The sequence below is a fragment of the Phocoena phocoena genome, chromosome 1 (assembly GCF_963924675.1).
Source record: "Phocoena phocoena chromosome 1, mPhoPho1.1, whole genome shotgun sequence".
Lineage (NCBI taxonomy): Eukaryota > Metazoa > Chordata > Mammalia > Artiodactyla > Phocoenidae > Phocoena > Phocoena phocoena.
In genome coordinates, this window is record NC_089219.1 from 25,831,082 (window position 1) to 25,850,076 (window position 18,995).

The 18,995-nt window shown below is 40.1% G+C and overlaps 1 protein-coding gene across 2 annotated transcripts; it reads left to right on the top strand.

Moving 5' to 3' along the window:
* The first annotated feature begins 661 nt into the window (after positions 1-661).
* RBBP4 (RB binding protein 4, chromatin remodeling factor) lies at positions 662-18,732 on the top strand. Of its 2 annotated transcripts, none has more exons than XM_065873434.1 (12): positions 662-760; positions 1,321-1,468; positions 4,468-4,613; positions 11,201-11,374; positions 11,719-11,834; positions 11,948-12,108; positions 12,206-12,332; positions 12,815-12,892; positions 13,580-13,656; positions 14,079-14,136; positions 14,224-14,334; positions 17,733-18,732. In XM_065873434.1, the coding sequence occupies exons 1-12, from the start codon at positions 745-747 to the stop codon at positions 17,796-17,798; spliced, it is 1,278 nt and encodes a 425-aa protein (XP_065729506.1). In that variant the 5' UTR covers positions 662-744; the 3' UTR covers positions 17,799-18,732. The 2 variants fall into 2 exon arrangements, with proteins under 2 accessions (XP_065729506.1, XP_065729515.1); XM_065873443.1 differs by having other exon boundaries at positions 745-760; positions 1,324-1,468; positions 17,733-17,798.
* The last annotated feature ends 263 nt before the right edge of the window (positions 18,733-18,995 follow it).

Genomic DNA, 18,995 nt, shown 5'->3' on the forward strand with positions numbered 1-18,995 from the left:
CGTCAGCCGGACTTCGGCCCGGACTTCCAACTTCCGCCCTAGACTCCGCCCCTTAACACACACCCTTAAAGGGCCAGGCCTCCATTCTCGAGGACTTACTTAATCCCCTAAGACTTCCGTCCTAGGTCCCGCCGCTTGGAGATCTTTAAAAGTCCAAGGCCTCATTTTCTGGGCTTGCTTCATCAATAGTTCTTTCTAAGAACTAAGGGAACAAATAAATTGGAGGACCTAGGAGCAAGGGACACTTAAATTAGACATCTCGAGGTCTGATAGAAGCCTTTTCTTGCAGCCTCACCCCCAGAGTTGACAACTAGACCCGAAAACATTTTAGACTCCTCATCTAAAGTCCTACTTTGAAGGGATCGCTAGCTTCAAGAAAATGGCTGCACCCAAGAGCGTGCGGACTAAACCTCTCACGTGACCTCGAGAGGCGCACTCTCACCAACCCCGCGCGCGCGCAATCGAAGGAAGTCGGCTCCGGGCCTTGTGGGGGCAGGGGAGGAGCGCGCGCTTCGACCCCGCGGCAAGCGACTCCGCGCGTCTGGATAGGCTACGAACGCGGCTTCCCCGCCCACCTCGCCGCTCGGCGCGCTCCGATTGGCCGGTGTTGGCGCGAAGGTGCGCGAGTCGGCCCTCACTCAGGGGCAGCAGGAAACAATAGAGGCCGCGCGCGGAGCGAGCGCCCGCAGCCTCCCCGCCCCTCTCGCAAAGCTCAACCCGATCCCCTCGGCTTGCCTGCCCGCCATGGCTGACAAGGAAGGTGAGGGTGCCGGGGCGGCCACAGGAGAGCGGGGGTGCCGGGCTTGCGTAGCGGCCTCTACACGGCCTAACAGTGAGGACAGGCCGGACTCTGCTGAGTGCCGTACCCGCCATCGCAGGCGTGAGGAGAAATCGCCCCGCGGGGCGGGCTAACGGCGCGCCAGCTCCTCGGGAGCGGAGGCCCGGCGCAGCGGCGGGAGGGTGGCGGTGGGGGCCCCGGCGGGTGTTTGGTCCCTCCCCGCGCTCCCTGTCGGTCTGCCTGTCTCTCTCCGGGTCCTCTCTGCAGCGCTCGCTACCCGCAGGGGTCGGTGTTCGGCCCTCCTCGCGGGTTCTGTTCTCCTGCCGACGCTGTCGCCCGAACGGCTAACGGCGTCTGGCCGGGATGACCCCAGCAGTTAGGCCCCGTGAAGCTGGAGAGCGGTGTTGGTGCCTGCGCCTCGGGGAGATTGAGACAAACCTCCATTTCAGAATCGGGATTCTGGAGCCGTGCCGGTAGCTTTGAAAGTGTCTACTCGGTTTCCATTTGTGGTCGCTAACTTAAATTTGTTTTTAATGTTTTAGCAGCCTTTGATGACGCAGTAGAAGAACGTGTGATCAATGAAGAATACAAAATATGGAAAAAGAACACTCCTTTTCTTTACGATTTGGTGATGACCCATGCTCTGGAGTGGCCCAGCCTAACTGCACAGTGGCTTCCTGATGTAACCAGGTGATAGGAATCTTTTGAACGTTATTTTGTTGTGTTCTCGGTGTAGATTTCTTGCATTGATTTTCCCTGTTTTTCTTTTCTCCAGTCACCCGTAGCGGGCACGTGATCAGAACCTAGTGGTGACATTTTTTTTCCTAGGCCAAAAAAGGCAAAATGTAAAACAACTTTGCAGTTTACCTGATAAGAGAAAACATGTTGTCTTCTTTGTCTGATTCTGAATTGAATAGCTGTATTATAACTATCGTTGACCAAACAGTAATGTGAAATTTGTCAGCTTTCAAAAAGTATTATGAGTCCAGTTCTTTCAACAAAAGAAATTTGAATCTCACAGTCATTGGTAGTAGCTGGTTAATGCAAAGATGAATGTGACATGGTACCTGCCATTCAGAACAACATTTAGAAGTTCTATAAGTGTACTAAGTAAGTAAATTCCTTCAAAACTCAGGTCTTTAGAAGTCAAGATATTTGCGAATTGTGGTTATTTGGCTACGTTTCAGCTCAACAAGTTTTATATAAATGTTATTAATAACTTAAGAATGAGCCTGCTGCCTTCACATTGGCATTTTTTTAAAAAATGGCGACATCTGTCCTAAGTATGTTAATAAGTACTTAGAAATTTAGAGCTGGAAGCTGGTTTATCATGACCAGGAGTTCCCATAGTCAGCTGATCATCAGAATTACTTGAGTTCAGGATAAGTGGAGTCATTTCTGTCAGGAGTTCTCAGTTCAAACCGCTTAGGAACTTGCGCCAGGATACTTGAGAATAGTTGAATGGTGATTCCCGATTTACTGTAGACATGTGCTAAATGATATTGGACCAGAGGATCCCAAATATTGGCCATCCCATACCTATTAAGTCATTCTAGAAAAGCTTTCCACATAATGTGATTAGCTATGTTTGGAAAGCAGTGAATTAAGACTAAATAACCCAAGGCTGAAATCTGTGCTGTAGCCTTAGTAGCTTTCTACTTTATGAATCGAGGTAAATAAATCTTTCTGCAGTATTAGACATTGGTCCAAATATCCTTCCCCCTTTTTTTTTTCGTATTCTGCTCGAATAACAATGTCATTTACTTATTTATTTTTTTAGAATGAGGGGTCCTTTAAGCAACTATCTCTAATGTCTCCTATTTACTGTGTGTGTGTGTTCTTTTTTATTCATATTTTGTTTCTAAACACAAAAACAAAAAACCATACAATCACAGTTTTGTAATATTCTTCTTCCCTCCCTCACTTGCTCTGAGTCTTTAACTTTCTAAATGCAGGTATCCCCAACTTTATGTTGACAGCCCTCTTATCTTTCCTCTGTTTTTTCCCATGTAAGATGTAGACACCTATTAACTCTGTGCAGAGGAATTTCTGTTGATTTATCTCCAGACCCAACTTCTGAGCGCTACCTGAATTTTCAGCTGTCTTATCTGGAGTATTTTATTGGCTTCCCCAACATGACATATTTCAAACTGAGTATTTTTTTTCCATGGAGGTCCCAACCCAACTTTTTCTATTGTTCCCATTTCTCCTTTTCATAGTTGACTTTGGTTTGACATTTTTTAGGTTTTTCCCCCTTTATCCACTTGACAGTCCATTTATAAGCCCTGATCAATTCTTTTGTAGCATCTTTCCCATCTAGACCATGGGTTCTAGAACTTTAACAGGCATCATAATCAGCTGGAGGGATTGTAAAACAGATTTTTTTTTTTTTTCAATTGACCACGCCTTGCAGCTTGCGGGATCTTAGTTCCCTGACCAGGGATTGAACCTGGGCCATGGCAGTGAAAGCGCTGAGTCCTAACCACTGGACAACCAAGGAATTCCCTGCAGAACAGATTGTTGAGCACCACAAACCCTCCCCTCCAAGTTTCAGATTGAGTAGGTCTATAGTGGATATCAGAATTTGCATGCTGAAGTTCCCAGATGATGTTGATGCTATTCCTGATACCACGCTTGAAGAACCTCTGCTTTGCACTGTTAAATTAATCTTTCTGAGGTAACTCAGATGATGCTGTGTCCCTTATGAATTTTCCATGGTTCTTTGTTCCTTACAGTAAAGAGTCCAGAATGCCTTAAGCTGGCATTCAGTACCCTAGAGTCTGATTTTTATCTGCTTTCTAGCCTTCTCTCTCACTTTGTTTTCCCACATTCAAAGTCAGATTTGGACTTCAGTTCTAGTTCTGTTAGTTGGTAGTTGTGATCTTAGGCAAGTTGCTTAATTTTCCCAAACCATCTTTAAATTAGAATAGTACTTCAGGGTGTTGTTATGGTGTTTAAGTGATATGAGGTATGTGAAATGATTAACGTGATGTCTGGCACTTTGTAATCTTCCATTTGCTTACTTGCCTTAGAATACTGTCTTCCAAAGCCCTTGTCCCCCTCTTCTAGATTATCTCTCATTTTGAGACCTGCTCAGGTAACACTTCTTCTAAGAACGTGTCCTTTATTCCAGAACTAATCTTTCGTATCTAAATTTCCATGTTCTTGGGTACTTTTCATGAATTATATGTTGACTTGTGTTTAAAATGTTTGTGTATATGACTGTTTAATTGTCCCTGGTTTTTTGAGGATATGAATCACATCTTAATCATCTTTGTGCTTCAGTAGTATTTGAACAGTTAGTTTACCTGATGTTACTTCCTTTCCCTTTTAATGATGTTAACCTAATGAAGTAACCTAAAGTGGTAGTATACCCACCAATTGGTTTCTTTCCCTCCAACTCCTTGTAAAGGGTGAGTAGCTAATTCGTATTTTATTCCATCAGACTTTTTCCTCAAAGTAATTGTAAATATTTGGCTAAGTTAAGAAATAATTATGAAATTAAGTGTTCTGTGGTCCTTATACTCAGCTCTATGGAAGATATGTGAAAAGTAGGAACTATGGCTCTTAATGACTTCTTCCTCTGAAAACCTGGTTGTAATAGTGCCTTGTGCATACATGTATGTCACTGACTTTGTAGTCTCTCTTAGTGTACTGATTTGAATACTGACCATATATTCCTATTACAGACCAGAAGGGAAAGATTTCAGTATTCATCGACTTGTCCTGGGGACACACACGTCAGATGAACAAAACCACCTTGTGATAGCCAGTGTGCAGCTCCCTAACGATGATGCTCAGTTTGATGCTTCACACTACGACAGTGAAAAAGGAGGTAGGAATCTTAAAGGTGAAGGAAGGAATGGTGTATGGGTTATATTTTTCATATCTTTAAATTATCATAAAGAGTGTGTACAGTTTGATAAAGTAGTCTCTCAAGTTAGGAACAAGATAACTAAGCTTTGGAAAGCCTGATTTTGCAGTATAGATATTAGATGTCAGAAGACATATTTAACACATACTTGGTTCTGTACCTTTTCTGTAAACTTTCTTCAACTAAATTTGGTGGTGGGGAAATTTCTAGAATTGAAAGAAGCAAAAATCACCATATATTACTGCTACGCATGCTTGCATTCTCAACATGGGAGATACTGCCCCTGCGGGAGTGAAAATTGGTTCTCAGAGGGGTGTGTGTGTGAAAACAATCTTATTCTTTGAACTGTTTAAAGCACAGAAATACATAGCAGGCATAAACAAATACACAGGAATTTCATCAAGGTATCAGAAAAAATGTCCTACAAGGTTCCTTACAGGGGCAATAATGAAAAAAAAGGTTGAAAAACACTGGCTTAAATTACACTTTCTGGGTTTAAGTGGTATAAATGACTTAACCATGGCATTTGCTATATAGTACATAAAAATTGAGTGTTTAATTATATCCTATTTTTAGGAGATATCCTAAGGGCTTACCTGTTCATGAAATACTTTTTCCCTTTCAGAAGAGATACAAATGAGTGGGTTTCCTTTATTGTTGTCCTTGAACTCAAATTATTACTGGGAGGTAGAAGATAGGCTCTCAGTATTGAGATTTGTGCCAAAAATGAGTGTTTAATGTTTTTTATCTTAGATTTCTCCTGATTAGCAGAATCCATTCTTTATCTAAGATATTTTGGGTTCCAGTTACTTGCCAGGATTGTAATGTACAGTTACTCTTTTGATCATTCCATATTTAGCTTAGGGTAATATAGAATGCAAAATAAGTCCTTAGGATAAAGGTCAGCAAATGATTTTGTGTCGCTGACCCAAGTGTGTGAACTATAGGATATGGTTACTACAGAGTTATTGTCTAGGTGGGCATCAGTGATTGAGGGGATAAAACACGGAACTTAAGAATCAAGACTGGGACTTCCCTGGCAATCCAGTGGTTAAGGCTTCGCCTTCCAATGCACGGGGTGCAAGTTTGATCCCTGGTCGGGGAGCTAAGATCCCACATGACTTGCGGCCAAAAAACCAAAACGTAAAACAGAAACAATATTGTAACAAATTCAATAAAGACTTTAAAAGTGGTCCACATCAAAAAAAAAAAGAATCAGAAGATGGGCTTGAGACCCTGTTGAGCTGCTCACTAGCTGTGTGGTTTGAGGATAAATCATTTAGCCTCTCTGAGCCTGTTTCCTTTTTATTAAATAAATTGTCTTTAAATAGGACTTTTGGTTATTTAGACATAAAGCAAATATTCTGATTGGTAATATAATAAATCATCTTTAATAAAGCAGGGAATTCCCTGGTGGTCCAGTGGTTAGGACTCCATGCTCTCACTGTGGGGGCCCTGGTTGGATCCCTGGTCAGGGAACTAAGATTCGGCAAGCCTGTGCAGTGCAGCCAAAAAAAAAAAAAAAATTGAAGCAAATATAAAATACTGTGAACCCCCCTCCCCCTGTAAATCTATCCCTTATGGATTGCTGTTAAATTGATAGTTTTCTGAATGGTTTATCTATCCCATTTATTGGATCACTCATTCAACAAATATATTAAGTACTTACTGTATGCCAGGCAATTTTTCTTGGTACTGGGAATACAGCATAAAATATAGTTTCCTGGCCTGGTGTATCTTGGACATCTTTCTGTGTGAGCATATGGAGATGTGCCTCCTTTTTGATGGCTGTATACTATAATTAACCATCCCTCAATTAACATTTAAGTGGTTTCCAATCTTTTGGCTTCAGAAACAGTTCTTGTACATGTATCTTGCATAGTTTTGCTGTAGAATGATTAAGTGGAATGTTAATCAAGTAGTAAGAACATTTTCAATTATAATTGGTACTGCTAAGTTGCCCTCCAAAGAAAGATTCACAATTTCACCAATAGCAGATGTATTGATGTCTGTTTCTGCATGCCTTTGCCAACACTGAATGTAATACTACACTCTTTATTTTACTTTGCTTTTTTTTTTTTTTTTTTTCCCCTTTAATGGCTGCACCACGCTGCTTGCAGGATCTTAGTTCCCTGACCAGGGATCAAACCCGTGCCCTCAGCAGTGAAAGCACAGAGTCCTAACCACTGGACTGCCGGGGAATTCCCTACTTGGCTTTTTAAGTTATTCGTAATGTTGGACCTATTTTAAAATATTTGTCTGTCTGTCTCTCTTGAGCTGCCTATTTATGTTTTTTGCTCATTTTTTCTTTTGAGTTATCTCTCTATATAAGGTAAGTTATCCCTAACTAATAGGTTATAGGTAATTTTTTCCCTCTTTATTTTATAATTTTGAGTCCTATTTTGTTTAGAAGCTGTGAATTTTAAATTATCCAGCTTTCCTCTGGTGTCCTTCCGATTTTGTCATTCACTGAAAGGCCTTCATTCCAAGATTTTAAAATAGTTAGCTGTTGTTTTCTGGTACTTTTGTGTTTTGACTATTAAAACTTTAATCTTTCTTGTATTTGTTTTGGTTTTAGGGATGAAATAGGAATCTGAGCTTTTTTCTAAGTGGTTAGCAATTTTTTTTTAATGCCATTTGCTGACTAATCCATTTTCTTCACTGTTTTTGTTGTTTTAAGTAGAGTTGATTTACAGTATTGTGTTTCAGGTGTTCGGCATAGTGATTCATTAGCTCTGGGGGGTTTTTTTGTTTTTTTTTATATTCCGTTATAGGTTACTACAAGATATTGAGTATACAGTAAATCCTTGTTGCTTATCTATTTTATGTATAGTAGTTTGTATATATTAATCCCATACTCCTAGTTTATCCCCCCAACCCCTCCCCTTTGGTAACCATCAGTTTGTTTTCTATGTCTGTGAGTCTGTTTCTGTTTTGTATATAGATTCATTTGTATTCTTTTTTAGATTCCTCATATAAGTCTTCCCTGGCTTTTGAAATGGCATCTTTTAACATACACTCCAGTCTTTCTGGTAACTGAATTTTTGAGTGGCATCAAACCAATTTACTTTTATGTTCTGATGATACCTTTATCCCCCTTACTAATACTTAATAATAGAGGAACTATGAAAAATACCAGTAATATGTATGATACATTTGTATGACTGTATTTCACCCTATTTAATCCTCACAAGGAAACCGATACTTACAGTTGTTTTGTAACTTGCCCTAAGGTTACATAGCATATCAGCTCCCATTCCTTCCTTTTCTCTTACTTTTACCTCTCCTTCGTCCTTCAAATCACCCTCGGATGACTGAACAAGCTTGGTGCTTGAAGCGGGGCAGGTGCTCTCCGTGTGATCTCAACAGTGCTGGAAGTAGATATATACTAATGTCTCTTAAAGCTTCTTGGGTTGTTGTTATATAGATAGCTTCCTAGTCCCTCCTTGCTCTCAGATGAAATGTCCTGGACTCTCAGATTGAACTATTGTAATTGATTACCATCTACTTGACCCCATTTGGTTTGAGGTACTTGGTGGCAGACAGCTTCAAAAGATCATTAAACTTTCAAAGAGAAAGAACTAAAAACTGGCTTAGGCTTGTTTTGACATTAAAAAGAATGTGTGTGTTTATATTAGATTCAGCCAGGCTATGGTCACATTTTAAGCCTGAAAATAGATTCGGTTTAAAAGTTTACTTCAGACTCTTACCAGGATCTTCAAATATAAACAGATTTATTTTTAGCAACTTATTTGGGGAATGGGTTGGGGGGGGCGTTTGTTTTTGTTTTTAAGTAATCTTTAGTCTTTTGCCTCAATATATAATAAACTATTACTAAATCATGATGAAATAATGGAATATTTGACTCAAGATGTTACAACTTATTCTTCTTAGTTTCAAAATGTTTATGGACTCAAAAAAACGGTACAGTGATAGAAATTAGAATGCCGGTTATCTAGTTTGTCAGGCAGCATTGGTTAGGAGGGACACAGTGGTACCTTGTGGGAGGATGAGAGAGGGCTGGAGATGTTCCGTATTTTTATCTGTGTGGTAGTTCCCTGGATATGCATATGTAAAAATTCATCAGGCTAGACACTTTTACTATATTGTTATGTCTCAGTCTTTTTTTTTTTTCAAAAGCATTGACTAATTTAATCCTCACATCCACGGTGACATTGGTACTTTTCTTTTTAATTAATTAATTTATTTTTGCTGTGTTTGGTCTTCGTTTCTGTGCCAGGGCTTTCTCTAGTTGTGGCAAGCGGGGGCCACTCTTCATCGCGGTGCACGGGCCTCTCACTATCGTGGCCTCTCTTGTTGCGGAGCACAGGCTCTAGACGCACAGGCTCAGTAGTTGTGGCTCATGGGCCTAGTTGTCCCGCGGCATGTGGGATCCTCCCAGACCAGGGCTTGAACCTGTGTCCCCTGCATTAGCAGGCAGATTCTCAACCACTGCGCCACCAGGGAAGCCCCAGTCTCAGTCTTTTTAAATGGTATTTTATATGGAGAGAAGCAAACAAAATAGCAACATAGTTAGACCTTGATAGTCATTCAATTTATTGTACATTGCTACCTCAGTCTTTCTTTCCTACATCAGATTTGGCCTTTTGCGTATCACCTTCAACTTGGGGAATCTATTTGTTAAATAGATAAATCCTCATCTTCATAAATCTCAATTGTGAATCCTCTAAGCTGATTTCTTATTACTGTACTTCAACTACAGTTGGGGGGGGGTGGCTCTGATTAGTAGTATATAGCTGATACTGAAATAACCCACATTATATAACAATTACCCCCTTGCTCTGTGGGCTCCATGCCAGCTATTGCTCTTTCCCTGTTGGTATCTCTTTTCTGGCAATTATTCTTTTCTGTCATAGTCATCTATAATTGTGTGCTTATCTTATCTCCCTGTGTTTGGACTAAAAGTTCTTTGAGATCACATATTCTAATCATGCCTTCTTTTTTTACAATGTAGATGCTTGTGGTCTAGAATTCTGGGGGGAAAATTGTTTAATGTGTTTGGGGTTTTTTCTCTTTTAGAGTCTATTTTGAACTGTTTCTAGGTTTTTAGCTTGTTTAAACCACTGCTTTTCAACTTATAAAGTTATTTTGAGGTTGAAAGTTATCTGCTAATTATATTACCCAACTATGTCTCTGCTTTTTGAAAAGATTTTTGTCCTTCAGAGTGTCATTTTCATCTACAAGTTACTCTCATAACTTTGTTTTATGGGTAAGGTGTTTGAGGTTCACAGAAATTGAAGGCCTTCACCAAAACCACCAAGATAGTAAGTGGCAGAGTCAGTTATGCCATGGCCTGACTCTTACTCAGGTACCTTATCATGCTGCCTTCTGTAATTCTTTGGCTACTTATTAACTACCTTTGTTTAAATATTGCTTTGCCAAGATTTAAATAGTCACAAATTATATTGTTATACATTTTATAATGGTACTTGGGAGAATTCTGTAAGTGCATACAGTAGTCAAATATGAATAAAAAATGGTTTTGTCTAGTCCTTGCCTACCTGGTTTATTTCAACCAAGGACTCTGGTTGGCAAGTGTAAGTGGGAGGTCAGGAAAGTGGAACCAGCTGTTGTGGCTCTGTTTTTCTTCACTGGTGTGAGGAAAGATGTGATGGTATTTCAGAAAGGTCATCCCAGACTAGAGTTTCAAATAAATAGTAAAAGGGACTCTTTAGTACCTAGCACACTGTGTACTTAATATTCATTAAAACAGTAACTTCGATTTTATTTATTGAGCACGTTTTTTTTTTGATAGTTTAAGTGAGGCTTGAAAGCCACTTAGTGAGAATTTTTGAAGTGGAGTCAATAGTGTTCCTTACTTTTAGATAGTAATGTAATACTTATTAGGTATATTATTACCTAAATCATTGTAGGTATAGCTGAAGGAGTACCAGGCTAGGGATCAGAAAAATAGGGATTCAATTTAGGTTCTGCCATAGTCAGGTCACCATAAACAAATTAATGTAGGTCCTCTGAGCTTCTCTTTTCTTGTGTAAAATTTTTATTTACTTATTTTTTATTTTTGGCTGTGCTGGGTCTTTGTTGCTGCGCGCGGGCTTTCTCTAGTTGTGGCGAGCGGGGACTACTCTTCGTTGCAGTGCGCAGGCTTTTCACTGCTGTGGCTTCTCTTGTTGCGGAGCACGGGCTCTAGGCTCGCGGGCTCTAGAGCGCAGGCTCAGTAATTGTGGCGCACAGGCTTAGTTGCTCCGCGGCATGTGGGATCTTCCTGGCCCAGGGCTCGAACCCGTGTCCCCTGCATTGGCAGGCGGATTCTTAACCACTGCGCCACCAGGGAAGCCCTCGTGTAAAATTTTTGGAGATAATAACTCTTCCCTACGCTGTAGGGTTATGCTAAGAATCAAATGAAATAAGGAATGTGAACGCACTTTATACTGCTAACAAATTTTTAGATCGCTTCTAGTATTACACCGGTTCGTTGATTAAAAGCCTTGCCTGTGTCATACTTTGAATGACATAGAGTAGCTCTTGCTTTGTCCTCATTTGCAATTAATTTATTGTATTTACAGAATTTGGAGGTTTTGGCTCGGTTAGTGGAAAAATTGAAATAGAAATCAAGATCAACCATGAAGGAGAAGTAAACAGGGCACGCTATATGCCCCAGAACCCTTGCATCATTGCCACAAAGACTCCATCCAGTGATGTTCTTGTTTTTGACTATACGAAACATCCTTCTAAACCAGGTACTTGCCCTCTTCGATTCAAATACAAATGATGAGTCACTGTGGGGATACATTGCTTCTCTCAATTTTAATTGCTTGTTATTCTTTGTATAACTTAATATCTTATATTTATATTGATATGTGTGGGTACTCTTCCTTCATCCTCCTTCCCTACGCGGGGGAAAAAATGCTTTTTTACATAGGATAGAATGTGCAGCTCTTAAGCATTATCTGTTTGGTCATAATGGGTCTGTATGTCTCATAAAAAGTAAGAGCTTTAGACCTCTTGACAAAAATTCCATTATGCTTAGTAGATCCAAAGAGGAAGTGGACTGGATAGTCTTGATGTGTCTGTTACTTTGTAGACCCTTCTGGAGAGTGCAACCCAGACTTGCGTCTCCGTGGACACCAGAAGGAAGGCTATGGGCTTTCTTGGAACCCAAATCTCAGTGGGCACTTACTTAGTGCTTCAGATGACCATGTGCGTATCCTTTACATTTTGAAGCAAATCTGGGCTAGTTATATCAGTTTTTTTCCTCTGGGGTGTGTCAGGAAGTGAGACCCTTTTGTGTAATAGTTAATTTTTCATTTAAGACTATCTGCCTATGGGACATCAGTGCTGTTCCAAAGGAAGGAAAAGTTGTGGATGCGAAGACCATCTTTACAGGGCATACAGCAGTAGTAGAAGACGTCTCCTGGCATCTGCTCCATGAGTCTCTGTTTGGGTCAGTTGCTGATGATCAGAAACTTATGATGTGAGTAGAATCCATTTTTTCCTCAATATATTATCTAAGTTTTATATTTAGTTACCCATTTCAAGCTTTTTTCCTGTTTTTTTCTCTTTTACTAAAGCTGGGATACTCGTTCAAACAATACTTCCAAACCGAGCCACTCAGTTGATGCTCACACTGCTGAAGTGAACTGCCTTTCTTTCAATCCTTATAGTGAGTTCATTCTTGCCACAGGATCAGCTGACAAGGTCAGTGTGATTTATTCTACAAGAAAACAGGGTGGATTTCTTAACAACAAAAGGCTGGATTTCTTAACAACAAAAGGTGGATTTCTTAACAACAGAAGCCTTAACAACAAAAGGCTTCTTTTGTTGTTAATATTTATTTATTTGGCTGTGTCGGGTCTTAGTTGTGGCATGCAGAATCTTTCGTTGTGGCGCGTGGGTTTTCTCTTCTCTAGTTGTGGTGCATGGCTCTCTAGTTGAGGTGTATGAGCTCAGTAGTTGTGCTGCGTGGGCCTACTTGCCCTGCGGCGTGTGGGATCTTAGTTCCCCGACCGGGGAATTGAACCCGTGTCCCCTGCATTGGAAGGCGGATTCTTTACCACTGGACCACCAGGGAAATCCCTCTCTGGCTTCTTTTGAATGCACAGAGATCTTTTAGTTATGGATTTTCTTTTTCTCGATAAAAAAATTTTATTGATTGTACTTGCTTTCATTTTTGTATGTAGACTGTTGCCTTGTGGGATCTGAGAAATCTGAAACTTAAGTTGCATTCCTTTGAATCACATAAGGATGAAATATTCCAGGTGAGAGAAACTAATGCTCCTCCCCCCGCGCCAAGGGAAACCTGAATGTGGGAGTGGGCACACTTGTGCCTTATCCCATTGCTATAAGTAATAAAAATCATCTTTATGCCTATGCTGATCTCTATATGAATTGGGATTGTTTTCCCTCCATTGTTTCTATATTAAACTTAGTGCCTGATTATTTTATCTGCCTTGTTCCTGACGCTTGTCTCTTCCCTTATTTCCACTCCTTTATCCTTTATAACTTGCTGTATCTGTTAATTTCACAGTTCATTCATAAAGTACTGACTCCGTGTTTTCTGCCACATCCATTTAATTAAGCTCCATATGCAAAGCCCTCTGACTCAGTTTAAGAAATAATTGTTAACATTATGTTGGAAGCTTAATGCAAGGGCACTGTGAGGAGTACATTATAGTCTTTGCAGTCCTATGTGTAATACTGAATTCATTATAAGTACTTGGGTAAATAATTACTTTGTGTGTGATCTGTACTTTAGTTCTTAGGTCAGCACTGGATGACATTTGGCTAGAAGCTGGAATTAGACAATAAGAATAAATGAGATCTTCAAAAATATGAAATAGAACAAGAGCTGATATTCTGGGTCTAGTAATGGGTTAAATTGTTAAATATAATGTTAGATTTTTCCCCTTCAATTTTCTAATTGATGGCTTTTTTCTTATGTATAGGTTCAGTGGTCGCCTCACAATGAGACTATTTTGGCTTCCAGTGGTACTGATCGCAGACTGAATGTCTGGGATTTAAGGTAAGTCTTGTTAATTATTACTCTTTGTGGAGTTATTTTCTTACACTTTCCAGAATTACTCAAGGTAAATCTGTTTTAACTTTTTTTTAAATTTATTTATTTTTGGCTGCGTTGGGTCTTCGTTGCTGCGCACGGGCTTTCTTTAGTTGCGGCGAGTGAGGGCTACCCTTCGTTGTGGTGCGCGGGCTTCTCATTGTAGCAGCTTCTCTTGTTGTGGAACACGGGCTCCAGGCGTGAGGGCTTCAGTAGTTGCAGCACGTGGGCTCAGTAGTTGTGGCTCGTGGGCTTAGTTGCTCCACGGCATGTGGGATCTTCATGGACCAGGGATTGAACCTGTGTCCCCTGCATTGGCAGGCGGATTCTTAACCACTGCGCCACCAGGGAAGTCCCTGTTTTAACTTCTAAAAATCTTTTTGTGCTAGTAAAATTGGAGAGGAACAATCCCCAGAAGATGCAGAAGATGGGCCACCAGAATTGTTGGTATGTTACAGATGTTGAGCAGAACTGAAATAGTTTGTGGTTTATTGTCCTCTGTCTGCTTTTCATCTGTTTTCCTTCCTCTTTCAGTTTATTCATGGTGGTCACACTGCCAAGATATCTGATTTCTCCTGGAATCCCAATGAACCTTGGGTGATTTGTTCTGTATCAGAAGACAATATCATGCAAGTTTGGCAAATGGTAAGTGTTTCTTTATTTGGGCGAGTTTAGATAAATGAGACCTAGTATCACTTGATATTTATATACTCCATCAGTACAACTGGCAGCTCAGTTCAGTTTACTCCCGAGTGTGACTTGCCTGCACATTATCATTTTCAGCTGCCTACCCTTTAACTTTATCAAGTTGTCTCACTGGTATCTCGAACTCAGCTAAACAAAACTAATCTTTTCTTTTCCCCTTCCTTTCCTTACTCCCCTTACCTCCTGACTTTTTGTTTTCTATATGGCTTCAATGTCTCCCCAGCTCACTAGATTTGAAAACTCAGGTCTTCCTCTATTGTCTGTTCACCTCTAGGTGCGGTTCACTTATCAGATTTTATATTGTTGATCTCTGCAATGCTTCTCCTGTCTTTACTCATCTTACAAACAGATATAACCAACTTTCCTGTTTGTATTCCACACCTAGTTTTTTGGTCAGGTTCTCATTACTACTTGCTGGGCTGTTGCAGTAACCTCCTAATTGTTGGCTTGCCTCCTGTTTTTCCCTCTTTGCTAGCAGTCGAATCTTTAGGAATGATCATTCCCTTGAAATTACTTATGAACATACCTAGCACAGTTCCTACTGCAATGTCACAGCATCAGAGAGTACCATTTCTTCATGAAACTTACCTAGATGTCAAAAACATTCCCTGCCTTTATACCCCAATTGAAGGTGATCACCCTTTGAATTTTCAGAGCACTTGAAATTTAATAAAAGCAGCTGTAATGTCTGATATATAGCAATACAAGAAACAGTTGCCTTCTGGAGATGGATGGTGGTGATAGCTGCACACAGTGTGAATGGACTTAATGCCACTGAACTGTACAGTTAAGAATGGTGGGCTTCCCTGGTGGCGCAGTGGTTGAGAGTCCGCCTGCTGATGCAGGGGACACGGGTTCGTGCCCCGGTCCGGAAGATCCCACATGCCGCGGAGCGGCTGGGCCCGTGAGCCATGGCCGCTGGGCCTGCGCGTCCGGAGCCTGTGCTCCGCAACGGGAGAGGCCACAGCAGTGAGAGGCCCGCGTACCAAAAAAAAAAAAAAAAAAAAAAATGGTTATGATGGTCAATTTTGTTATGTGTCTTTTACCACAATTTACAAAACAACTGCATGACTTTTAAGTGACAGTAGCCTAATAAATGAAAATAATTCAAAAGAAACTTTTGGTGTCTCAGAGTAGATCTAGAGCCAGGAAGAAGCTCCAGAGGTGAGTTTTTGGCTCAACATGAGGAAAAAAGTTTTTGATATTCAGAACTTTCTTACGGAATAACCCTATTAATCAAAAATAAAGAAATAAAATGGGAGTATTTGTGGCCTATGAGATTAACACATTATATACTGCATCAGTACTTTGGAATATTATGTATCAGAATGAAGTATACTTAGTTTTATAAGCTATTCATGATATGCTAATAAGTAGGAAAAAAGCAAATTATAGAACAGCATGATAGAATCCCTCTTATTAAAATTTGGGTATCTAGTTTTATGTTTAATTATATGTAACTATTTAATAGAAGGCTATTTGCCAAAATGTGGTTGGTATGTTTAGAGAATTCTTGTTTCCTTCTTTATACCTTTCTGTATTATAATTTTTTTATAATAAGGATTTGTTTCATGTATTAACAGAAAATCCACTTTATCCTTTTCCTTGTAACACACCCACACAAAATTAATATAAAAAATTAGAGTTCTAACAAGAAAGTGAAATGGGCTGCCTTAGATAGCCTGTCAATGAAAGGTATTTTAGTGGTTGTCATGGGAATGTTGTAGGAGATTAAGCTACATCTCCTTCAAGGCCATCACCTCCAGTCCAGGTTGTTACTTTACTCCGTTTGGCGGGGGGGGGGGGGGGGGGGGGGGGGGTGTTTGTTTTGTTTTGTTTTTAAGAATTATTGTGATATAATAAGTAGTAAGCATTTGGTCTTTGTCCAGGTTCCTGGCACAGAGTTCCCAAAACCCTTGGGATTTCCTGAGTGGTAGGAGTCTCTATTGCTATTTATAAGTAGCTGCTTTTGGCCTCACCTGAGTTTAGGCTAAGGAGGTAACTTAAGGGGGCCCCTATAAAAACTCTTGGGAAAGCTCCATAAAAAGCTTTTGATTTCATGAGCTTCTGGGTTGGTGAATATATCAATGCCACCAGAAAGGGTGTGGAAGCTCTGTGCTCCATCCCCACCTTGCCCTGTGCATCTCTTCCATTTGGCCGTTCCTGAGTTATACTCTTTATAATAAACCAGTAGAGCGCTTTCCTGAGTTCTGTGAATCATTCCAGCAAATCATCAAACCTGGGGGGCGGGGGTGGCTGTGAGAAAATTTATAGCCAAGTTGGGCAGGAGTACTTGTGTAGCCCGGGCACTCAGGGCTTGATACTGGCCTCTGCTGAAGTGAGGGTAGTCTTGTGGGGTTGAGCCCTTGGTCACAGTGCTACCTCCAGGTGGTCAACATCAGGATTGAACTGAGTTGTTGGACACCCCATTGGTGTCAGGGGAGAAGATACCACACTTTTGTTGTCAGACTACTCACATAATTGTATACATTGTTTGTCCCTGTAGTCGGATTGAAAGCTAAGACTATCCCATCCTCTGTACCTACCCTAGTGATACTAAGTGCATAGTAGATACTAAGAACAGTAAGTTTTGCCCAAGTGAAAGTGGTATATGTGTTTAAGATGCTCTTGGATATGGGTGTTTCATCAAGTCGTACTAGTAGAGTTTATTTTATGCGAGAACAGTTTCTCTTTTTAAAATATTTATAAATTGAGATTTAGAACATGGGTTTTGCAGTACAGTCACAGAATTGTGCAACCATCACTACAGTCAGTTACCCCAGAAAGAAACCCCACACCCAGTAGCCATCCCTCCCATTTGCCTCCAGTCCACCCAGTACTAGGCAACCATTAATCTACTTTCTCTATGGATTTGCCTATTCTGCACATTTAATATAAATGAAATCATACAATATGTGACTGACTTTTTTTATTGCCAAATAATACTCCATTGTATGGATATATCATTTTATTTGTCCATTTATCAGTTGATGGACATTTGTGTTGTTTTTACTTTTTGACTGTTACGAATAATTGTCTGATTAAAAGACTCAAGGTTGATTATCAAGACAAATGGTAACCTTCAGTTTTTAGGGACTGTCCTAATCCGGGGGGTTGGCCTGTGGCCAGCTGCCTGTTTTATTTGGCATGCAACTATACTTACCCATTTGCAGGTTGTCTGTGGCTACTTTCATCCAACAACCGCAGAGTTGAATAGTTAAAACAGACTATATGCCCCACAGTCTGTCTCCCTGGCCTCGTCTATTTGAAACTTTAACTTCAAGAAGTAACTTTCATGTTTACTCAATATCCTTTTCTCGTTTTCTTGTTTTTGGCAGGCAGAGAACATTTATAATGACGAAGACCCTGAAGGAAGCGTGGATCCAGAAGGACAAGGATCCTAGAGAATGTCTGCACTTCTTGTGATTTTAGACTCCCCTTTTCTTCCTCTCAACCCTGAGATTGATTTAACACTGGTTTTGAGACACAGACTTTGGTTATCCCTCTATAATAAGTTCTATCAACAATGTTATTAGTCCAAACAGAAGGTGTTTTCTAAATATTAACTGGGGGCTTCTTGATTCAGGAAAGCCACAGACTTATATTTAAATTTTCTTCAGGAATTTTCTAGTAACAGAGGTCTAAAGTAGCCACAAAAAGGGGAATATTGTGAGTGGTTATTTTTCTTCTTATGCTGTATCCCCAAGTTTTTCTGACTCATTTAAGTAAATGCTAGAGTGAGTAAGAAATAGAGCCAAGTGAGGTAGGTGTCTGAGCCATGAAGTATAAATACTACAAGATGTCATTTTTATTCAGGAAATAGGGGAGATTCAAGTCATACAAATTCCTGCTCTAAAATCTTCACACCGAACTTGCCAGGATACACATTTTCTTACATAGACCAGTCTCCTCTCAGTTTCTTCAGTTAAGTCAAAACAATGTGTTCCTCTTTCCCCATATATTTTTGCTTGTTAGTGTATTTCTTGAGCTGTTTTCATATTATTTCTTTCCTTTCTGTGAAATGGTTTAAAAACAAAAAAAAAACTTGGGACCACCAAGTTGTAAAGATGTATGTTTTTACCTGACAGTTATACCACAGGTAGACTGTTCAGTTAAATTGAGAAGAGCAAATCAATAGCTTGTATTTGTTTTTAAAATTAAATTAATCCTGGATAAGAGTTGCTTTTTTTTTTTTTTTTTTTTTTTTAAGGAGTTAGTCCTTGACCACTAGTTTGTTACCATCTCTATTTTGGGTGACCTGTTTCACCAGCAGGCCTGTTACTCTCCATGACTAACTGTGTAAGTGCTTATAATGGAATAAATTGCTTTTCTACATAATCCCACGCTGATGGGCTTTATTTAATATATAATATCCATCAAACACCAGTCTCTGGCATCTAGAAGAGTTGTTCAGGTGACAGTTATTTTCTATGGTCTTTGACTACCAAGAGCAGAATTAAATATAATAGACCCAGAGGTATAGCAAAGAGCTTTACTCCTTCCCAGGGGAAGTGAAAGACATAAAATGCTGAATTAGAGGTGCACAGATTAGTCTTTGATAAAATAACATCTTTTTGAAGTCTCTCTGGAGAACTACATGA